The sequence below is a fragment of the Anabrus simplex genome, chromosome 5 (assembly GCF_040414725.1).
Source record: "Anabrus simplex isolate iqAnaSimp1 chromosome 5, ASM4041472v1, whole genome shotgun sequence".
NCBI classification, from domain to species: Eukaryota; Metazoa; Arthropoda; class Insecta; order Orthoptera; family Tettigoniidae; genus Anabrus; species Anabrus simplex.
In genome coordinates this window covers 331,745,821-331,766,243 of record NC_090269.1, presented here as the reverse complement: position 1 = coordinate 331,766,243, position 20,423 = coordinate 331,745,821, and the positions used below count along the sequence as shown (strand labels likewise).

At 39.5% G+C, this 20,423-nt stretch overlaps 1 protein-coding gene across 4 annotated transcripts in view; it reads left to right on the top strand.

Moving 5' to 3' along the window:
• LOC136874071 (UPAR/Ly6 domain-containing protein qvr) overlaps positions 1-20,423 on the top strand; it is a 695,631-nt gene that overhangs the window by 665,754 nt on the left and 9,454 nt on the right. For all 4 annotated transcript variants that reach the window (XM_067147597.2, XM_068227649.1, XM_067147598.2 and 1 more), the window contains one exon: positions 11,680-11,826. In XM_067147597.2, coding sequence (XP_067003698.1) covers positions 11,680-11,826 — 147 coding nt within the window. The remainder of the gene's footprint in view (positions 1-11,679; positions 11,827-20,423) is intronic.

Here is a 20,423-nt window from a genome sequence, read left to right as displayed (position 1 = left end):
AGAATGTCTCCATCGTTTCTGACAGCTACACCGAAGATACTACCAAAAAAAACCACCAAAACAGCGGAACAACTCCAGCGCTACGCAGCTCATTCCAGCTACGAACTGACGTTCGATGAATCCACAGTAATCCAAATTACTCAAGAGCATGTATTGGGCAATGGGAACAGCAAGAGACGCCTTATAACTCTTCCTTGTGATGCCTTTCAGGAGGAGGGTGTAGAAGTGGCTGTTGCCAAAGAAGATGCGAATCAAGAGATCGTCATGACGGTGCTTTCAAAATGAGCAGTAGCCGATCGGGGCATCATAGTTGGAGAAGTACAATAACAATGTTAAAAATTTTAGCATGGTTTATTGTAAGAATATGGAATATCACTTTTTATTCACATCATAGCTAAAAAAATATTGAACAAAGGAAAAAGTATTAGTTTTGCAGTACAGAGAGACATATGTGTAATTTGTTGCCTGTCAGAAGAAAACACTCACTGGAATAACAGAATAAAATCAAAAATAGGAAAATCAAGAACCAGTGAACTTCAGATGCAGATACACACTATAGAATATATATAGTAGCCAGTTTTTTTTCTGAGGCAGCCTACTCTTATTGGTAACCTTGTCTACCCAAGATATTTTGAGGACCCTCAGGTACTGTAGCAGTACATCTTGAAGGTGTCAATTCTTCTCCTTTCTGCTGAAACAAGAGTCCACATTTCAGTGCTGTAGAGCAACACACACTAAACAAATGTTTTGAGGAGCTGCTTCCATGTTGGTGCTGTTGAAAGTGAAGAGTTTTTTCTTGTTTTAAAAGGCTGCCTTGGCCTGATCATTCTAGTTTACAATATCTGTCATCCTTCAGTTGTCAGATGTTATCATACTTCCTAGATAGGTAAAATCATCTTTAATCTGTGCCCACCCAGGACCATAGTGGCCTCTGTCCTGTGCCTGCTCACCACAAAGGTCTTGGTCTTGTGCTTGTTTATGATCATGTTGTATCCAGTATGGAATATGGCTTCTTAAATCATTCAGCTTTGATATTAACTGCTCCTCACTTTCAGCCAGGACTGGTACATTACATCTTCTGCAAAGCACAATGTGTCCATCTGTTCATCCTGTAGGTACTTATACTCCACCCACTCCTCCCCACTTCTCTTTTACTTCATCCAGAGCTTGTTGGATGTACACATTGAACAGCAGAGGGGGATGGTGAGCAGCCCTGTCTTAGCGCCTGCTTTGTTCTTCTTGATGTTCACCACATCTGATGACAGTCACTTCATCTTTGTAGAAGTGTCAAATTAACTCCTATTCTTAAATTTCACTCCTGCTGGTCCTCAGCACCTGAAATAACTGGGGTCCCTCCACTCTTGTCAAATGCTCTTTCAAAGTCAATGAAAGCAATATAGGTATCCTTGTCTTTCTGAACTCGCTTCTGTAGTGTCAGCCTCAATACCATGATTGCCTCACATGATGTTCTTCCCTTCCTGAAGCCAAATTGGTCCTCAGAGAGCATCTCCCTAATTTTCTGTTCCATCTGCTTTATGACAGTTGTTGTTAGGATTTTTGAGGCATGTGATACTAGATTGAGAGTGCCATATTGATCACCCCTCATGAAGCCTTGAGTAGCCATCCGATTACAAGTGATTAACTTCATGATCTGATCTGTATTGACACCTTTGAGTTCTTTATAAGATATTTAGTCTAACTACAGCCATTCAGTTTCATAGATGGCACACAAGTTGAATAGGGTGTTCATCACTCCATCCCATGCAGCATTGATCAACTCAGCTGGAAGTCCATCAATTCCCACCTTCTTTTAGTACTTCATCGATTGAACTGCTTGGTCGAATTCTCCATGTAAGATGTTGTCTCCTAGGTCATCTGGATCAATAAGACCCTCATTTTCAGTATCGACTACTCCTGTGGTTCCTCTACCACCATACAGCTTTTCCAGGTAGTGTTTCCATACAACCATGACTGTGTTCTGTTCATATTCTAAGGTGTAGTGTAGTCATCTTTCAGAAGGCCTTTAGATGCAACTCGCTTGTTTTCAAAGAAACCTTTCACCTTCTTGTAGGCCAGTTCCAGATTGCCAGCCACAGTATTAGCTCCTGGACTTCCTTGCAGCTACCCTGCAGTGAATTTTCCTTGCATTCCTTTGCTTTCCAGTTTATGGCATTCCTTATTTTTCTATACTGCTTTCTTCCTTCCTCTCCCTCAGAAATGTTTAGTTCTCTTCTATGCTCGATCATCTTTATTGGCTCTAATCAACATCCACTCCTTAACATTCTTCTGAAGCCCCAAAACCTCTTCTGCTGCCTGGCCAAGTCCACTTTTTATCCTTAACCATTTCTCCTCTATTTCTGTACCATCCACACCAATCACTTTCTCTTATGTTGCCTCTGCAAACAGCGTTCTTGTCTCCATATCTTTTAGTTTGTCCAATTCCCAATTTTTTTACTTCATCCTGTGAAGTTTCTTAAATTTAAGATGCCACTCGCTCAGCACCACACTGAGTAGGCCCTACAGTCCTTAATTTGATTTTTAAATCCACTTTTGGTAAAACTACAGTCTATCTGGTAATGTCTGAGATAACCCAGGGCTTTCCAGGTGTGTCATCTTCTTTGATATTGTAAGAAGCAGGTGGAGGCCACTACCAGCTGGTCCACTAAATTGTCTCCAAGCTTGTTTTTGTTCTTTGTTCCAAGCCTGAAAGGACCCACCATACTCCCATCAGCTCCCTCTCTTACGACAGAATTCCAATCGTCCCTGATAAACAAATTTACCTTTGATTCCTATTACGGCCTCATCCAGCTCGGCATACACCACTTCCACCTCCTCATATAATCTGTTTCATTAAGTTTAGTATCAAGCTTGACTAGCATCATTCGTCTGCTATACTGTACATATCCCTTCACTCTCCTTGTTCAGTACCACTCCAATTCCACCCTGACTAGGCCTGCCCCCTCTATAGTTCCCGTATGGATTATCCCATGGTCTCCATTCCAGAAGTCACCATTGTCAAGCAATCTAGTTTTGCATATACCAAAGAGGACCAGTCTCATTTTGATCGTTTCAAGTTTAAGGTTTACCAGGTTTGTAGCAGTGTATGGACATTCCATAATCCGATTCTCCTTCATTGTTTTGTAGGTTTCTCTTGAAGCAAAATCTTGAGCAGTTCTCACCTGGAGATCCGAATGGGAGACCATTTTACATCCAGATTATTTTCCTAGAGCACGCCTTTCCATCATTTAGCCTTTAGGGTACCGGTACATTTCTCTCCCCAAGGACAAGAGAGTGCCCTGACCTCCACCTACTCATCTGACCTCATATGAAGCTGTTGGCAATTGATGAGAGGTAACTCATTGTGTAAATCACTTGGTAGACTTTCCAAGTCAAAGGGAAAGAGAACCCCTAGATGGCCAGGCAATGGGATTGCCAACTCCCTATGTAATTGGTAAACATTAAAACAGAACAATTTATCCCTTGCTAAATCATCAGCCTTAATTTTGGAAGTAAAAGTAAAGATAACATTTTATCACTACAATGAATCAGCAGACATACTTCCGGAACAAAAGCATTATTTTCATAATGTATTGAAGTCTTATTGAATAAAAATACTGTATCCATCAAGAGATAACAACAGGCAGATAAGCCTAGTACAAGATGCTAATGATTAATTCGGATAATACATTTTTAAGACCCAGCCCAAAGGCCGGTTGGACAGTAGCGGCAACTGGGAATTAGAAGTGGGTGGGGAAGAGGGGGGGGAATATACAAACAAGAAAATAGCCGGTTTGAGGGATATAGGGGGTGGAGGCGGGTTATACACATCAAAACTGAACAAAAAAGCTACAAAATGGAAATGTTTGATGCTCTTTGAGCAAATTTCGACAGAGAGGTAAAGCAGTTAAAATAATAAATAAAGAGGTTCAACCTATTCATTACAAAAGAATGAGAAATGCAGTGATTACATTCTTATTTAATAATAAGTAGAAGTGGTACTGGTTTCGACCCTAGTCCAGGTCATCATCAGCCGATTAAAACATGAAAAACAATGCATAGGAAAAAATAAAAGATCAAGGTCACTCCGGATCAGTAGAAGAGGCAATATAAAAATGACAGGGGTAGACACTGTAAAATTCAGAAGTAAAATGTAAGTCACTTAAAAGAAACAGTGCGTAATTTTCTGAACGGCAGTATGGCACACACAGTGTTAGGCAAAGTCTTATAATGTTTATGAAAAGCGGAGAACGGTTAAATGAGCTAGCTTGTATACACTGTCAGGCACAAAGTCATAACACAATCGAACACATATGAAGATCCATAATCATGCTGAAGCAGGAGATGAGTAGATCAACTGAAGTAACTTGCCAGCTCCCGGTGATCAGCGCGATATATTCAACATCAGGTACTGTGGTTTCAAACACCAACGTAAAATGAAGAATAGCTTAATGATCCAGTATTTGCTTCGGTAAAGGTTGACAGTTTGCTAACTTAAGTGCGGTAATAATAGTTTTTTGAGATTTTGATTCAATACTATACAATACAACTTTCACCAAATAAACAATATTACACACGTATTACAATTAAATAGAAGTACGGCGTGATTATAAAATTTAAAAATTCATTTAGTATTTGACTACACTCTAAGAAACTAACAGACAATATTAAAGAGACTGCCAGACTGATGAATGCACGCGGCAAGCAGGTGAATCATACCTCAGTGACCACGACCTTGGCAAAAAACATACCCCTCTTACCCTTCCTCATAGCATTTGCGAATTCTCCACTACTTGCTGTGGTGCTATACAAATCGGTTAGCCGCAACGAACGACATTTTGTGCGTATTTTTTATAATAATTTTGTTAACAATTAAAAATTTGCACAATTTTTTAAAATAATTCCTATAATACCTAGTTTCAGCCGGCTAAAATTGAATAACAATGTAATGTTTTCTCTACAAAGTGGGGGGACGACTGCCCCCCTCGCCCCCCTTAGTCACAGCTACTGCCATTGGATGCTCAACAGATCCTCCATCAGCTGTCATAGATAGCCTAGGTCTCACTCAGGAGGGATTCCAGGGAACTGAGGAGTGAGGTAATACAATAATGTCATATACATAACTTCAACTATAATCAGACTTAAGAGATGCTGAAAGGTAAGCAATGTGCTCATTAGTGTACTGATACAGGTCAGACACACTACTTATGCTTAAATGCCAACTGACTAGGCCCGGATTTTATTCTACAACCTTGAGCAGAGGAGGCAGGTTAATTAACAATAGTATACCTCTTCAGTGAAACCATAAAAGAAAGATTTTCACTTGATTTAGACATGTAAATAATATTTTATTAAGAATTTATTGCAGCCAGATGGCCATATAATGGAATACAACAATATATTTCAAGGTTACAAAGTAAACATGAAATACTGTCACACAAAATACTGTGATTTACAGATGCTCGAGCTGGTTTAGTCTTTGCTATAGTCAACTATGCTCTTTTCCCTGTTACTACAAAGTGTTATGTGGTATTTGTTGCCTGGCTTCTCTCACAGAGAACATATACATTCTTTGTTCGGTTCATGATATTTTATGTTTTTGCAAATTTTGTGATGGAAGCCGTGAACGGCGAGTCTTGTGACTACGTTCCTTAGTTCCTGATTTTTCCGTGTCCATCGTCTATCGGTCATTGCTTCCATTACATAAAAATCCAGTGGTATGTCCTGTTGCTTCAGATGCTTCTGCTCAAGTACCTTCTCCACTTGCAGGGTAGATGGCAGGTGTAGTTTGAATCGGAGGTCTTCGATATAGAAAGGTTCCCTTGCTAATTCATAGATTAGTCTGGATGGTGATGTTCTTGCCATGCCCAGTGCTCTCTTAAGGAATCGTGCTTTCACTTTTTCTATCGTGGTGATGTCTGTTATGGTTAGCCTTTCCCATATTAGCTTTAGGCCGTATGAGATAGTGGGAGTTATTTTGTCATGGAAGAGTGTCATTGCTGTTCGTAGTGAGAGTTTGGTTATGTTCCTCAGATCATATATTCCTCTGATGGCAGCTGTTGCTCGTTCCTTTATGTGGTGTCTGAAAGAACGGCACATTGTTTGCAGGGTGATGCCGAGGTATTTGTAGGTATTGACCAATGTGAGTTCTTCTTCGCTGAAGGTTATTTTGTTTTCCACTGATAGTTTTCCCCCTTTTCGGAAAGCCATGTACACTGTCTTTCTCTGGTTTATGCTGAGATCGTTATCAACTGCCCAATTGTGAAGGTGGTTTAGTACTTTCTGTAGCTCTTGCCGGTTTGGGGAACCTAAGACCGTGTCGTCTGCGTAAACATAGAGAGAAACTGAAGTTGTTTCCTCTAGAATCATTGCGACGTCTGCTGTCGCGACATTAAACAGGGTGGGACTCAGTGGGTCCCCTTGCAGAACTCCATTTATCTGGATACTTTCTTTTGAGGTCGATATTCCATCACATACTTCCACTTTGTTGTAGGCCAAAATGTTCCTTATTACTCGTGTGAATCCGTGGTCCTCCGTTAACATATGTTCTAGTTTCTAAACAATCTTTGATCTGGTCAATAAGTCGAAAGCCTTTGTGAAGTCTACAAATACTGTTTCCTGAATCCGAATTGCTGTTCAGGGATCATTGGATCTAGTGCCGGAGTGAGTCTCTTGAGGATTAGGTTTGTAAAGACTTTGAAAATGTTGTTCTCCAGGGCAATACCACGGTATGAGTTTGGGTCGTTGCTTTCGCCTTTACCTTTGTAGATGACTTTTATCGTGGATTTCCTCCATTCATCTGGTATTTCCCCTGATGATAGGCATATATTAAACAGGTCTGTCCATATCTCACTTAGTGTATCTGCCGAGTCTTTTAGCATCTCATTGTAGATCCCATCTGGGCCGGTCGCCTTTCTGTCTTTTGTCTCCTTTATTGCTGCTCTCACTTCCTCTGTTGTGAATTGTGAGACTGGGCTAGTTCCTGTGTGGTGGGTAGTGTTGTATGCAGTTTGTGATTGTGCTAGGCTCAGGATCTGTGAGAAGTGCTTTACCCATACTTCCATTTGGATTTCCACTTGTTTTCTATTGGACTTTCTCCTGGTGACTACACAAGCATCTTTAAGTGCTTCTTCTGCCTCCCTAAGGGCTTGATTTTCTATATATATACAGTGAAACCTCGGAATGCGAGTAACTTGGTCTACGAGTGTTTCGCAAGACAAGCGAACATTTTAAATAAATTGTAACTTGATAAGTGAGTGAAGTTACGCAATACGAGCGTCACGTGTGCCTACGTTTTCCCCTCACCTCTTCGTTTGTTGAATGGATGAATGAGGTCTTTGGTCCTGGAGTAAAGAAATACCTTTCAGAAAATAATCTGCCGCTCAAAGTCTTGCTGGTTATGGACAATGCTCCTGCTCATTCTCCAGGCCTTGAGGCCTTGAGGACGACTTACTGGAGGAATTCAAGTTCGTTAAGGTTAAGTTGCTTCCTCTGAATACTACTCCACTACTCCAGCCTATGGATCAGCAAGTCATTTCAAACTTCAAGAATCTATACACCAAAGCATTATTTCAGCGATGCTCGAAGTGACCGAAGGAACAAACCTTACCCTCCGAGAGTTCAGGAGGAATCATTTCTCCAATGTGAACTGCCTGAAGATCATCGATAAAGCCTGGGATGGAGTCACCAAGAGAACTCTCACTTCCGCTTGGGGGGAAGCTGTGGCCTGACTATATTCTTGGACGTGACTTTGAGGCGATTGTTGGTGAAAATGAGCCGCCGATTGTCTAAGAAATTGTGTCCTTAGGGAAGACTATGGGGCTGGGGGTGAATTACGTGGACATTCAAGAGCTGGTGGAACAAGATAGCCAGGAACTGACCACCAACGAACTGATGGACCTGCATCACGAACAACAGGAGGAGGTTATGGAGATCTCGTCCGGGGAAGAAGAGGAGGAAAAGTCAATGGAATCTCTCACTTCAACTGATATTCGGGAGAAGTGCAAAATTTGGGAAACGGTGCAAATTTTTTTAGAAAAACACCACCCAAATAAGGCTGTAGCAGTGCGAGCGATGAATCAGTTCAATAACAATGCAATGTCACATTTTCGTAAAATCCTCAAAAAGAGGCAAATACAACAGTCATTGAACATGTTCCTCGTTAAAGTTGCACGAAAAGAACAAAATTCCAGTGAGCCAACAGATAGCAGAGATTCCATTAGTGAAATTCGTGCTACACAGTAACTCTTCTCATGTGATCTCTTGTCTCCCTCACACCAACAACAGAAAGGAAAAGTGCACTTTAATTTGTTTTATGTTATATTTTGTTTTAGAAATGGTATGTGAATAAATATTTTTGTGTTGTGGACGAATCAACCGCATTTCAATAGCTTCTTATGGGAAAACATTCTTTGATATACGAGCGCTTTGGATTACAAGCATGTTGCCGAAACGAATTATGCTCGCAATCCAAGGTTCCACTGTATAGTGCTTTTTTTGCTTTCAGCATGGCTTTGTACTCTTTACGTCTGACTGCGTGTTTTTCCAGAACGGTCCTTTCTTTATGTAGTTTGGCGTCATGTAGTGCTTGCAAAACTTAATTTCGCAGCAGATAGTATCCTGTATCGAACCATGGTTTTGCTGTCCTTTGTATGACTGGAATAGTTGCAGTTTTTAGGGCTTCTTGTATTGTAACCAAAGCACAGTTTATGTTGTTGGCTTTTAGATGCTGATTAGCTTTCTATATTGCTCTGGTGTTGTTGTTTAAGGAATTGACTTTTATCTTTCTGGAAGTTCTTTTGGTTATTTTGTTCGGCGCATTATCTTTGGGTTCTTTGAGTGTGATGGTCGTCCTGATGGGTATATGTTTGGTAAGTGGTATAGTGGATGCTGTCCAAAGACCACTTTGATTCCTTATGGAGATGTTCCCTATGTAAAAAACTAGATTGATCACACTTGTGCCGTTATGAGCGGCGTAGGTTATTTCATTTGGTTTGTTGATCAGGGTGTATCCTTCTTCGTATAGCATATTCAGCATGGTCCTCGTTTTATTGCTGGGCTTGTCAATTCTACAATTGAAATCTCCCCCCAGGATGATGTTCTTGTCTGACTTTGTTCGGGCAATGGTCTCAGCTATTATCTCTATAGTGTCTTCTAAGTAGGAGCCATACATTATACATAATCCTATTATTGTTCATTTTGAAATTTTCATTATTACTGAGTTGTCTTTCTTAAATATTTTATTGACTGATCCAAGTGAAGATTTGTAGAATATGGAGACCCCTCCCTCTGGTCTGCCTCTTAGCTTTGGTTTTGCAAGTGAGTGGATTGAGTAGTGGTTCACAAGACTGAGTGGTTCTGTCAAGAAAGTTTCAGTGGTTACTATGATGTCACTCTCTGACCAGATGTCTGCAGGTGCTTTGTTACATGTGCTTTTTAGGCCTTCTACGTTCCACAGTAGGATGTCTAGAGTTTTATCAGACTTACCCTCCTGGGTAGATTTTTCTATGTAATTATTGCCTTCGAAATCGAAAGGTACGGTAGATTACCCTGTCTGGCGAGAGATCAGCATGCATAATTAAATTTCTTTCTTCCATCGGTATACCAATTTTGAAGGCCTTGCTTGTGCCCCATGAGGGTAGTTGTTCGCATCCAATGATCTTGGTGATTCTGTTTGGTGTTAGGTGTTCTTTTATGTCCTCTTCCGTTGTGTCAGAGTCTAGTCTCCCAACAAATATCCAAGCAGTCTGCGGTGCTGCTCTCAGCTTTCCTATCTCGGGGCCTTCGGTGCCATGTTGCAGGGGTCTCTTCTGCATTTCGTCATATTTTCTCGATTCTGCACGTGTTGGGATATCATGGTTGATCCTCTTTATGGGTAGGACTGGGCCAGCCTTTGTTTGATTGTGTCTATGTTGCATCCATTAGTTGGTCGCCACTGTGTCCTGTTAATTTTTCAGTGGAGTTGATTGGTGGTCTGTTCAGTTTTGCTGCTTCTGATATTTCTACATTGCCTTGTGGTTTGGTGTTTTTCTGAGTTTGCTTTTCTGCTATTAGATCTGCCTGGTGTAGTTATATCTCCAGAATAAGTCATTTTTTTTTATTAGGGTATTGGAAACTTCTTCGAGTTTCTTTTTTTAACTTCACAGGATTGTTTGTTTTCCATGGCTAGATCTTTGACTTGTTGGCCTACCTCTTGGTTTGTTGTCACCGTAGGGATAAGACCATTCGTTTGCAGATGTATTTTGCAGGTATCACACATCCACAGGAGCGATCTCTTTTTTGAGTGCAGAGCGTTAAACTCTGTTATTATTGTCATTGGGGTACACTCTTTGTGAAAACAGCTGTTACATCTTCCATCGCAGCTGACTGTGATTTCTTCTTTTGGGATGTCCTTGGCACATTTTGTGCACGTGATAATTTTGTTTTTCTTGTGCTCCATTATGGGTTTCTCAATGTGATCCGAGTGTATCGTCTGCTGTATGACGTTCTGTAGGAGAACCTTTGTGCCAGATTTTCCCCTACTGGTGTATTTCGTATCGCAAGATATTTGCTGGTTGGAGAAAGATCACTCGCAGTTGTGGTGGGCTGGCAGTTACCTCCCTATGTGAATCCTATCTTTCAGGAATCTGGACCCACAATGGTGCTCACTATCCGAATAAAAGCTCGATATTCCTTGGTGCCAACAGATCGATGTACTCTTGGAAAGTGAATTAATAACAAATATGGCTGACCTCGCAGAATCAATTCAAGCAGTAGATTTAAGCCAGTATTTACTTATAGTTATACTTATAGCCTGTACTGGATAACAGTCCCACTGATGAGATTTGTTACACCAATGAACGTAAGTAGTATCTTTATGCTCACTTTACTTTTAAACTGTCGTTACTAACTTTTTGCTTTACTCACTATATTCACGCTTCTAAGTATGTCAATATTTTGCATTATTGATATTTTGTACATATTCTACAACAACCAAAAATGAAAAATTTATTTATTTAAAAAATAAAACATAAACAAATAATTATCCATTATATTAATATAAAGTGAAACATAAATTTGACATTTGTGGTACAAAATTACAGTAGGTGCAATTAGTTACCATCAATGTTGGTTACTGGTATTAGTCTACACTGTAACAAATGTACTTATTCTTCTCTCCAAACCTCTATTTGAATAGCATAATTTTACTTCAATGGTGTCCGGCTCCATGGCTAAATGGTTAGCGTGCTGGCCTTTGGTCACAGAGGTCCCAGGTTTGACTCCCGGCAGGGTCGTGAATTTTAACCATCATTAGTTAATTTCTCTGGCATGGGGGCTGGGTGTATGTGTCGTCTTCATCATCATTTCATCCTCATCACGACGCGCAGGTCGCCTACGGGAGTCAAATCGAAAGACCTGCACTTGGTGAGCCAAACTTGTCCTCGGACACTCCCGGCACTAAAAACCATACGCCATTTCACTTCAATGGTAAAACAGTTTATGTGATGGTCACTTTCTCTATAGGTTATACATCATCTGATTATCTTTTCTGTACACTATCTTTCTATCTTGCATAATTTTAAGTACAAAGTTGTCATGTAGAGATCCAGAGTTAAAAAGTATTTTCAGTATCTGTTGGAATAATTATAAGGTACTGTTGAGCTGCAAACATAAATATTATAGACATATTATTTGTTCTTTCAGCCCGCTCCATCTACTGTTACGAATGCGACAGTTGGACGGACGCTCGCTGCAAGGATCCTTTCAACTATACAGCACTACCGCGAGATCAGCCTCCTCTCATGACGTGTAATGGCTGTTGTGTCAAGATGGTGCGCAATGCCCGGTCAAGTGAGTATAACTAAACTAGGATACATAGAGTAGCATAAGGTAGGTTTTGAAATGGCTGTAGCAGATAATTTTTGAAGACAAAGATATTATTCCATTATGAACCAACAAAAAATAAATCTAAGAAATCAAATAAAGAAATATACTAAGATATTTTATGGCAGTTACATACATACATACATACATACATACATACATACATACATACATACATACATACATACATACATACATACATACATACATTACATACATACATACATACATACATACATACATACATACATACATATTATCCGTACACTTTATCTTGGTTCATTTACACCCTAGTGCTGAATCGGTCAACCTCGGCGATCTTCGAGATTCTTACTGGCAACCTTTGAAACACAAACTATGAATCGCTTAAGCATCATTGTGCGACATCTGGCGAACACTTTACGTACTAGTACTGTTGTTGTTTACACAACAAAGCCAAAGTATAGAATTCATGCTAGGAACAAGATTCGCATCGAGAAATGTTTTATAATGTTATATAATGTGTATGTGACATAGTTGTTGGCTTAAGATGATAACGGTTTAGAAATTTCATATCAATCGATCATATTCTCGATTCAATTCAGATTTCATTTTCATTCAGTTGGCAGCACTAGGCAGCACTATCGATACCGGGACAGCTCCCTCCTTACTCCTCACCCCCGTACACAAGTGCACCAAGATAAAGTGTGCGGATAATACATACATACATACATACATACATACATACATACATACATACATACATACATACATATATTTTCATTATAAACCGTTATACCTTTCAGCATTCAGTCTGCAAACTCTGTGTATTTACTAAATGCCACCACAATCCTCTATTTGTAACTAGTTCTGTGGCCTCATATTTTTAAATTGTTAGAAACTGAGTCTAATCATCATCATCTTGGTCTCCCTCTACTTCTCTTACCCTCCATAACAGAGTCCATTACATGCCTAACATAAACAATGTTGTGTGCAATAGTATTCCTGATGAACAGCCCTACCTCACACTCTGACCTTCCCTTTTTAACACCCGTCAAGTACAATTTATAATCTACTATCTCTTCCTCTTCATCTCCCCTCACCTGAATATCGTTAACTCCTAACACATCCAGATGCATCCTCTTTGCTGACTCAGTCGGTTCTACTTTCTTTCTTCCGTTTGCCTCATTAATATTGACAGCTCCCCATCGAATTCCATTTCGCTCACCAAGTTGTTTCCAAGGAGTCCCTTGTCTTTCAAATGGGAGTGGGACTCTCTTACTCCCACAGGTTTGAGGCTTGCTTAAAACAATCTGAGTGTGCTCAGTGAAAATTCTGTGAAGCAGGATGCTGCCCTTACTTACACATAGTTCCAATGAGGATCTCCCCTCTAATGGGTTAGGAACCACCAGTGGACTGTATAGTCCTAGCCACCTGAGCACAAGGAGGGCCATGACTCTGAGATGTCTGAGATGCCCACTCCCATTCCATAGCAACTGGTATCCCGATCCTCAGGACCACTTACTAGGCCACTCAGCCATTGCCCATGGTTCACAAACTAGGACGCAACAACAGTAACCCACACCATGAGCCATTTATGGTGGTTTACAATTTAAATTTTTTAATGTGTATTTTTATCCCTTGTTTAATAGTGTGATTTTTACAGGCATATTATAGTGTAATATTTGTACTGAACTTGTGTGTTTGACAGATTGAAAAGCTTTTTAAATTGCATGAATCATACCTATCTCCATAACCTTGACAAAAATATACCTTTCCTCACAGCACATGCTACATGCTGTTGCGTGAACAAATCAGTTAGCTGCCAAGGATGACATATTGTGCATATTTCTGCCAAGTACTTTTTAATAATAAAGAAATTAAAGGAAAGAATTAGGTGATAAAAATCAACAGGGTTTGTATAAATTGTTTTAATAATTTCAAGTTTTAGGCAGCTAAAATGGAATTAAAAATTATTTTTCTCCACAAATTTGGAGAGGCGACTGCAACCCCTTACCCCCACTGATTTCAACTGTATAATACTTATAGAGATATTCATTTCCAGAGCTGCATATTTATCAGTCAACTCTTTGCTCTCCTCTAGTTGATTTATCATAAAATCAGAGTGATTTCCTGAAATCTGCCATGGTTCACAGTACTAGAGTAAACAGGGTGATTATGAAGACCTGACCACATATCGTGATAATCATCTTTATTGCATGTATTGGCACCCATAAAAATAAGTAATCTATATATATCTTCTTCTTCTTCTTCTTCTTTTATGACCACATAGGATCACTTTAGTCAGTCAGTCGTTCAGGTCTCTTTGAAGGGATTGTTCGGGCTTTGCGGTCCTCCCAGTACTTCTTCAGACGCTCCGATCTTCGTGCCCTTTCCTCAGTTGAAAATGTGCGTGTTGTTGGTTTCTTTGTGTAAGGGTAAAGCGGAGGTTTGTATTCTTGAGTTTTGTATTCAATTTTATCTTATTTGTGGTGTCTTCTGTTGTAAGGCCTATTTCTTTCAGATCCTCTCTTACTTCTCTGATCCATTTACATCCTGTTGTTGTATTTTTTGAGACGAGATTGTGTTGTACTAGTTGTTTCAGAAGTCTCGAATCCTGCATCCAGCCCTTGTAAGGCAGACCCTCCGATGAGGGTGGGCGGCATCTGCCATGTGTAGGTAACTGCGTGGTATTGTGGTGGAGGATAGTGTTATGTGTGGTGTGTGAGTTGCAGGGATGTTGGGGACAGCACAGACACCCAGCTCCCGGGCCATTGGAATTAACCAATGAAGGTTAAAATCCCCGACCCAGCCGGGAATCGAACCTGGGACCCTCTGATCCGAATGCCAGTATGCTGACCATTCAGCCAACGAGTCGGACTATATATAAAATAATATGTCCTGACTGACTGACTGACTGACTGACTGACTGACTGACTGACTGACTGACTGACTGACTGACTGACTGACTGACTGACTGACTGACTGACTGACTGACTGACTGACTGACTGACTGACTGACTGACTGACTGACTGACTGACTGACTGACTGACTGACTGACTGACTGACTGACTGACTGACTGACTGACTGACTGACTGACTGACTGACTGACTGACTGACTGACTGACTGACTGACTGACTGACTGACTGACTGACTGACTGACTGACTGACTGACTGACTGACTGACTGACTGACTGACTGACTGACTGACTGACTGACTGACTGACTGACTGACTGACTGACTGACTGACTGACTGACTGACTGACTGACTGACTGACTGACTGACTGACTGACTGACTGACTGACTGACTGACTGACTGACTGACTGACTGACTGACTGACTGACTGACTGACTGACTGACTGACTGACTGACTGACTGACTGACTGACTGACTGACTGACTGACTGACTGACTGACTGACTGACTGACTGACTGACTGACTGACTGACTGACTGACTGACTGACTGACTGACTGACTGACTGACTGACTGACTGACTGACTGACTGACTGACTGACTGACTGACTGACTGACTGACTGACTGACTGACTGACTGACTGACTGACTGACTGACTGACTGACTGACTGACTGACTGACTGACTGACTGACTGACTGACTGACTGACTGACTGACTGACTGACTGACTGACTGACTGACTGACTGACTGACTGACTGACTGACTGACTGACTGACTGACTGACTGACTGACTGACTGACTGACTGACTGACTGACTGACTGACTGACTGACTGACTGACTGACTGACTGACTGACTGACTGACTGACTGACTGACTGACTGACTGACTGACTGACTGACTGACTGACTGACTGACTGACTGACTGACTGACTGACTGACTGACTGACTGACTGACTGACTGACTGACTGACTGACTGACTGACTGACTGACTGACTGACTGACTGACTGACTGACTGACTGACTGACTGACTGACTGACTGACTGACTGACTGACTGACTGACTGACTGACTGACTGACTGACTGACTGACTGACTGACTGACTGACTGACTGACTGACTGACTGACTGACTGACTGACTGACTGACTGACTGACTGACTGACTGACTGACTGACTGACTGACTGACTGACTGACTGACTGACTGACTGACTGACTGACTGACTGACTGACTGACTGACTGACTGACTGACTGACTGACTGACTGACTGACTGACTGACTGACTGACTGACTGACTGACTGACTGACTGACTGACTGACTGACTGACTGATTCATCATCGCTGAGCCAAAACTAGTGGATATAAAGAAATGAAATTTTGGGGATACATTTATATTAGGGTGTAGGTGCTTACTAAGGGAGGATTTTTGGATATTCCATCGCTAAAGGGGTGAAAAGAGGGGTGAATATTTTAAATGAGGATTTCTATATCTCAAAAACTTAAAAGTTTTCAACCATAAAAATTGCTATTTGGAGTCTCCTTTAAAAATAAAGAAACACGTACTTTTTGTTTTTGGAAAATCCCATTAAGGGGTGAAAAAAGGGGGAAAAGGGTTGAATACCTTTTATGAAGATACTTATATCTCAAAAACTGAAGATGTTACAGACATGAAAGTCGGTATTTGGAATCTCCTTTGAAAACAAAGAAAAACGTATTTTTGGGTTTTTTGAAAATCCAATGAATAGGGGGTGAACAGGAGTGACAAACAGGGTGAATTTTTAAAAGGATTTTATCTGCAAATTAGCTCAGACATGTAATATTTTTACAGACTTGGAAATTGGTATTCGGAATCTCCTGTAAAAGTAAAGAAACATAGATAATTTGTTTTTTGGAAAATCCACTTAAGGGGAACTGGAAAAGCGGGTGAATTTTTAACATTTTTTTTAAAATGAGCATATCGACAGTATATCTCATGAATGTAACATGTTACAGAAGGAAAATTGGTATTTTGAATCTCTTTTAAAAATAAAGAAATGCGTATTTTTTTGTTTTCAGAAAATCCGCTTAAGATTGGGAGGGGGGTGAGAATTGAAAAATTAGGTGAATTATTTGAACAAGAATACTTATATCTATGAAAATTAAAGATATTACAAACAAGAAAATTGGTATTTGGAATCTCCTTTAAATAATAAAGAAACACGCATTTTGGGGGGAAATCAACTTGGTGGGATTGGGAGATGAAAACAAGAGTTGAATTTTTTTTACAAGAATACATATATCTCAAAAACTGAAAATGTTACAGTCATGATAACTGGTATTTGGAAGCTCCTTTATACGTAAATACACACTTTTTTGTTTTTGTAAAACTCACTAAAGGGGAGAGTGTGAAAGAAAGTGAAAAAAAAAATTATGGAGAAACTTACAGTATATCTCAAAAACTTAAGGATAAAGACGTGAAAATTGGTATTTGAAATCTCCTTTAAAAATAAAGAAGCACACATTTTTTGGGTACGGGCAAAATCAACTTAACGGGTGGGGACGAGGTGAAAAAGGAGTTGAATTCCTTTTATGAAGATACTTATATCTCAAAACCTGAAGATGTTACAGATATAAAAATTTGTATTTGGAGTCTTCTTTCAAAAAAAAAAACGTATTCTATTGTCTTTGGAAAATCTACTTGGGGGGGGGGGGTGAATGAATTGAAAAATTAGTTGAATTCTTTGTATATGAGGATACTTACATCTCAAAAATAAAAGATGTTAAAAGACGTAAACATTGGTATTTGGGATCTCCATAAAAAATACAGAAAAATGCTTTTCGGGGGGAAGATAAACTGGTGGAGGGGGGTGGTGTAAAAGGAGTTAAATTCATTTTAAGAGGATACATATATCTCAAAAATTGTGAAGATGTTATTGTCATGATAATTGGTATTTGAAAGCTCCTTTATAAATAAAAAACACATACTTTTTGTTTTTGGAAAATTCACTTAGGGGTGGAGTTTGAAAGAAGGTGAAAAAATTTAACTTTTTATGGAGAAACATCTCAAAAATTGAAGTTTACAGGCATGAAAATTGGTATTTGGAATCTCCTTTGAAAATAAAGAAATACGCACTTTTGGGTTGAAGGAGTTGAATTCTTTTTATGGGGATAGTTATATCTCAAAAACTGAAGATGTTACAGATGTGATAATTGGTATTTGAAATTTCCTTTAAAAATAAAGAAACACATATTTTTTTTGTTTTTTGAAAGTCCACTTAAGGGGGGGGGGGGGTTGGAAAGAAGTGAAGAAAAAGTTGAATTATTTTTACGAGGATACATATATCTCAAAAACTGAAGGTGTTACAGGTGTTACAGATGTGAAAACTGGTATTTTGAATCTCCTTTAAAAATAATGAAACATATTTTTTATTTTTCAGAAAATCCACTTAAGGGGCTGAAAAGAATTGAAAAAGGTAGTGAATTTTTAAAATGAGATGAAAAGAAGTGAAAAAAGAGTTGAATTATTTTTAAGAGGATCCTTATATCTCAAAACTGAGAATGTTACAGACGTGAAAATTGGTTCTTGGAATCTCCTTTAAAAATGAAGAAACGTGTATTTTTTTTTTTTTTTCAGAAAATCTACTTAGATGGATTTGGGGTTGGGGGAAGGACTAATAAAGGGGTTGAATTCTTTTTATGGGGATACTTATATCTTAAAAAAATGAAGATGTTACAGATGTGAAAATAGGTATTTGGAATCTCCTTTAAAAATAAATAAATATGTATTTAATTTTTCAACTTGAGAGAAGACTGTTTCTCACATGTACAGTTCTATGTCGCATGGTCATCTTAGTTCCAAAAGGTAATACCACAAACGTGGTTTACAAAGAGTTTCTGTGGCAAGTGAAACTCAGTTCTCAGTGAGTTTTTATACTTTAAGTATTTTCAGATAATGTCTTAGTACAATGCTGAGGAACGATTACTTTTATGAAATTACGAAATCCACACAAGCGAAGCTGAAGGTAACTGCAAGTCCAGTATAAGCTAACAGTTCTGTTACAGTAATTCTCAGCAAATATCTATTAGAAGTCTCCTTATTTGTGTGTTGAATATGGTAGTAATTTTTATATCTGACAAGGGAACTGTCAATAAGTTAATATTGAAACCAACAATGCAATTTTTTCTGAAATGATGAAGAGACCATAAAATAGTGATGTACAAAAATTTAGCTGCTGTTTTGAACCAGAAGATGTCAAAATCCTGATTCAAAGTATGGTGTGACAATGCAGCTACTCTCATATTGCTGGCTGGCATGGTGCACATCAGAATGGAGTAGCAGTTGTGTTGGTGAGAGAGGGAAAGAACTGGCAGGTTAACACACGCCAAGGTGGTGAGAGAATGAATGTGAAATATAAATGAGGTGCATTAATTGTATGATAAAAACACAAGTACAAGTATTTTTGGCACCACTACAACAAATATGCAATTTAAGGCCAAATTGTTCTTCACAGTTTTTCCTTACTTCCTTACTTGTGTGAAGGATATATTTTGCAGGCACTTTGAACTTGGGAGGTCTCTCTATTAGGTAATTGGTTGCAAACCATGAATATTAATCATGACATATCCTTGAACTGTGGGGAAGAAAATTGAAAACGATTGAAGGATTGCATGCTGTTTCTCTAATAAATATCAAACTGAAAGTCATTACAAGCCAGCACAATGTCTGTCAAACAGCAATAGAAAGCCTTCCATTGCTGGAAGAAAAACTTATCCAAGGGCTGTATTCTACCTGTAGTGCCAGGAAGAATCTGGAGAATTTCTATACTGTTGCCTGGAGGAATGTCTTCAAGACAACTTTTATCACTATAAGTAGTCCAGGAATCTAACAGCATCAAACAACTGTCTTCCACAAATGGGGAGAAAGCTTCTTTAAATCAATACTTTTATTCCTTTTCTGTAATATAAAGAATAATTTCTGGAGAAGAGTACCAGTCATACCAACTGTAAGCATAACTGTGTATGAATGGGTGAGTGCACTAACTGATTGAGAACCGACCGACCGAGATTCTCTATCTGTTGTTTACCTAGTCTTTTCTTAAATAAGTGCAAAGAATTTGTACATTTATTGACCATCTCCCTTGGTAAATTATTCCAAACCCTAACACCTCTTCCTGTAAATGAATATTTGCCACAATTTGTCCTTTTGAATTTCACCTTTATCTTCATATTGTGATCTTTCCTACCTTTTTAATGTTATTGGCTTTACGTGCTACTAACTACTCTTTTACGATTTTCGGAGCCGCCGAGGTGCCGGAATTTAGTCCTGCAGGAGTTCTTTTACATGCCAGTAAATCTACCAACATGAGACTGACGTATTTGAGCACCTTCAAATACCACCGGACTGAGCCAGGATCAAACCTGCCAAGTTGGGGTCAGAAGGCCAGCGCCTCAACTGTCTGAGCCACTCAGCATGGCTTTCCTACTTTTAAAAACACTATCATTACCAGTCAAACCTATTCGTCTACTAATGTCATTCCATGCCATTTCTCCACTGACAGCTCAGATCATACCATTTAGTCGAGCAACTCATCTTCTTTCTCTCAAGTCCTCCCACCCCAAACTTGGTAACATTTTCGTAACACTACTCTTTTGTCGGAAATCACCCAGAACAAATCGAGCTGCTT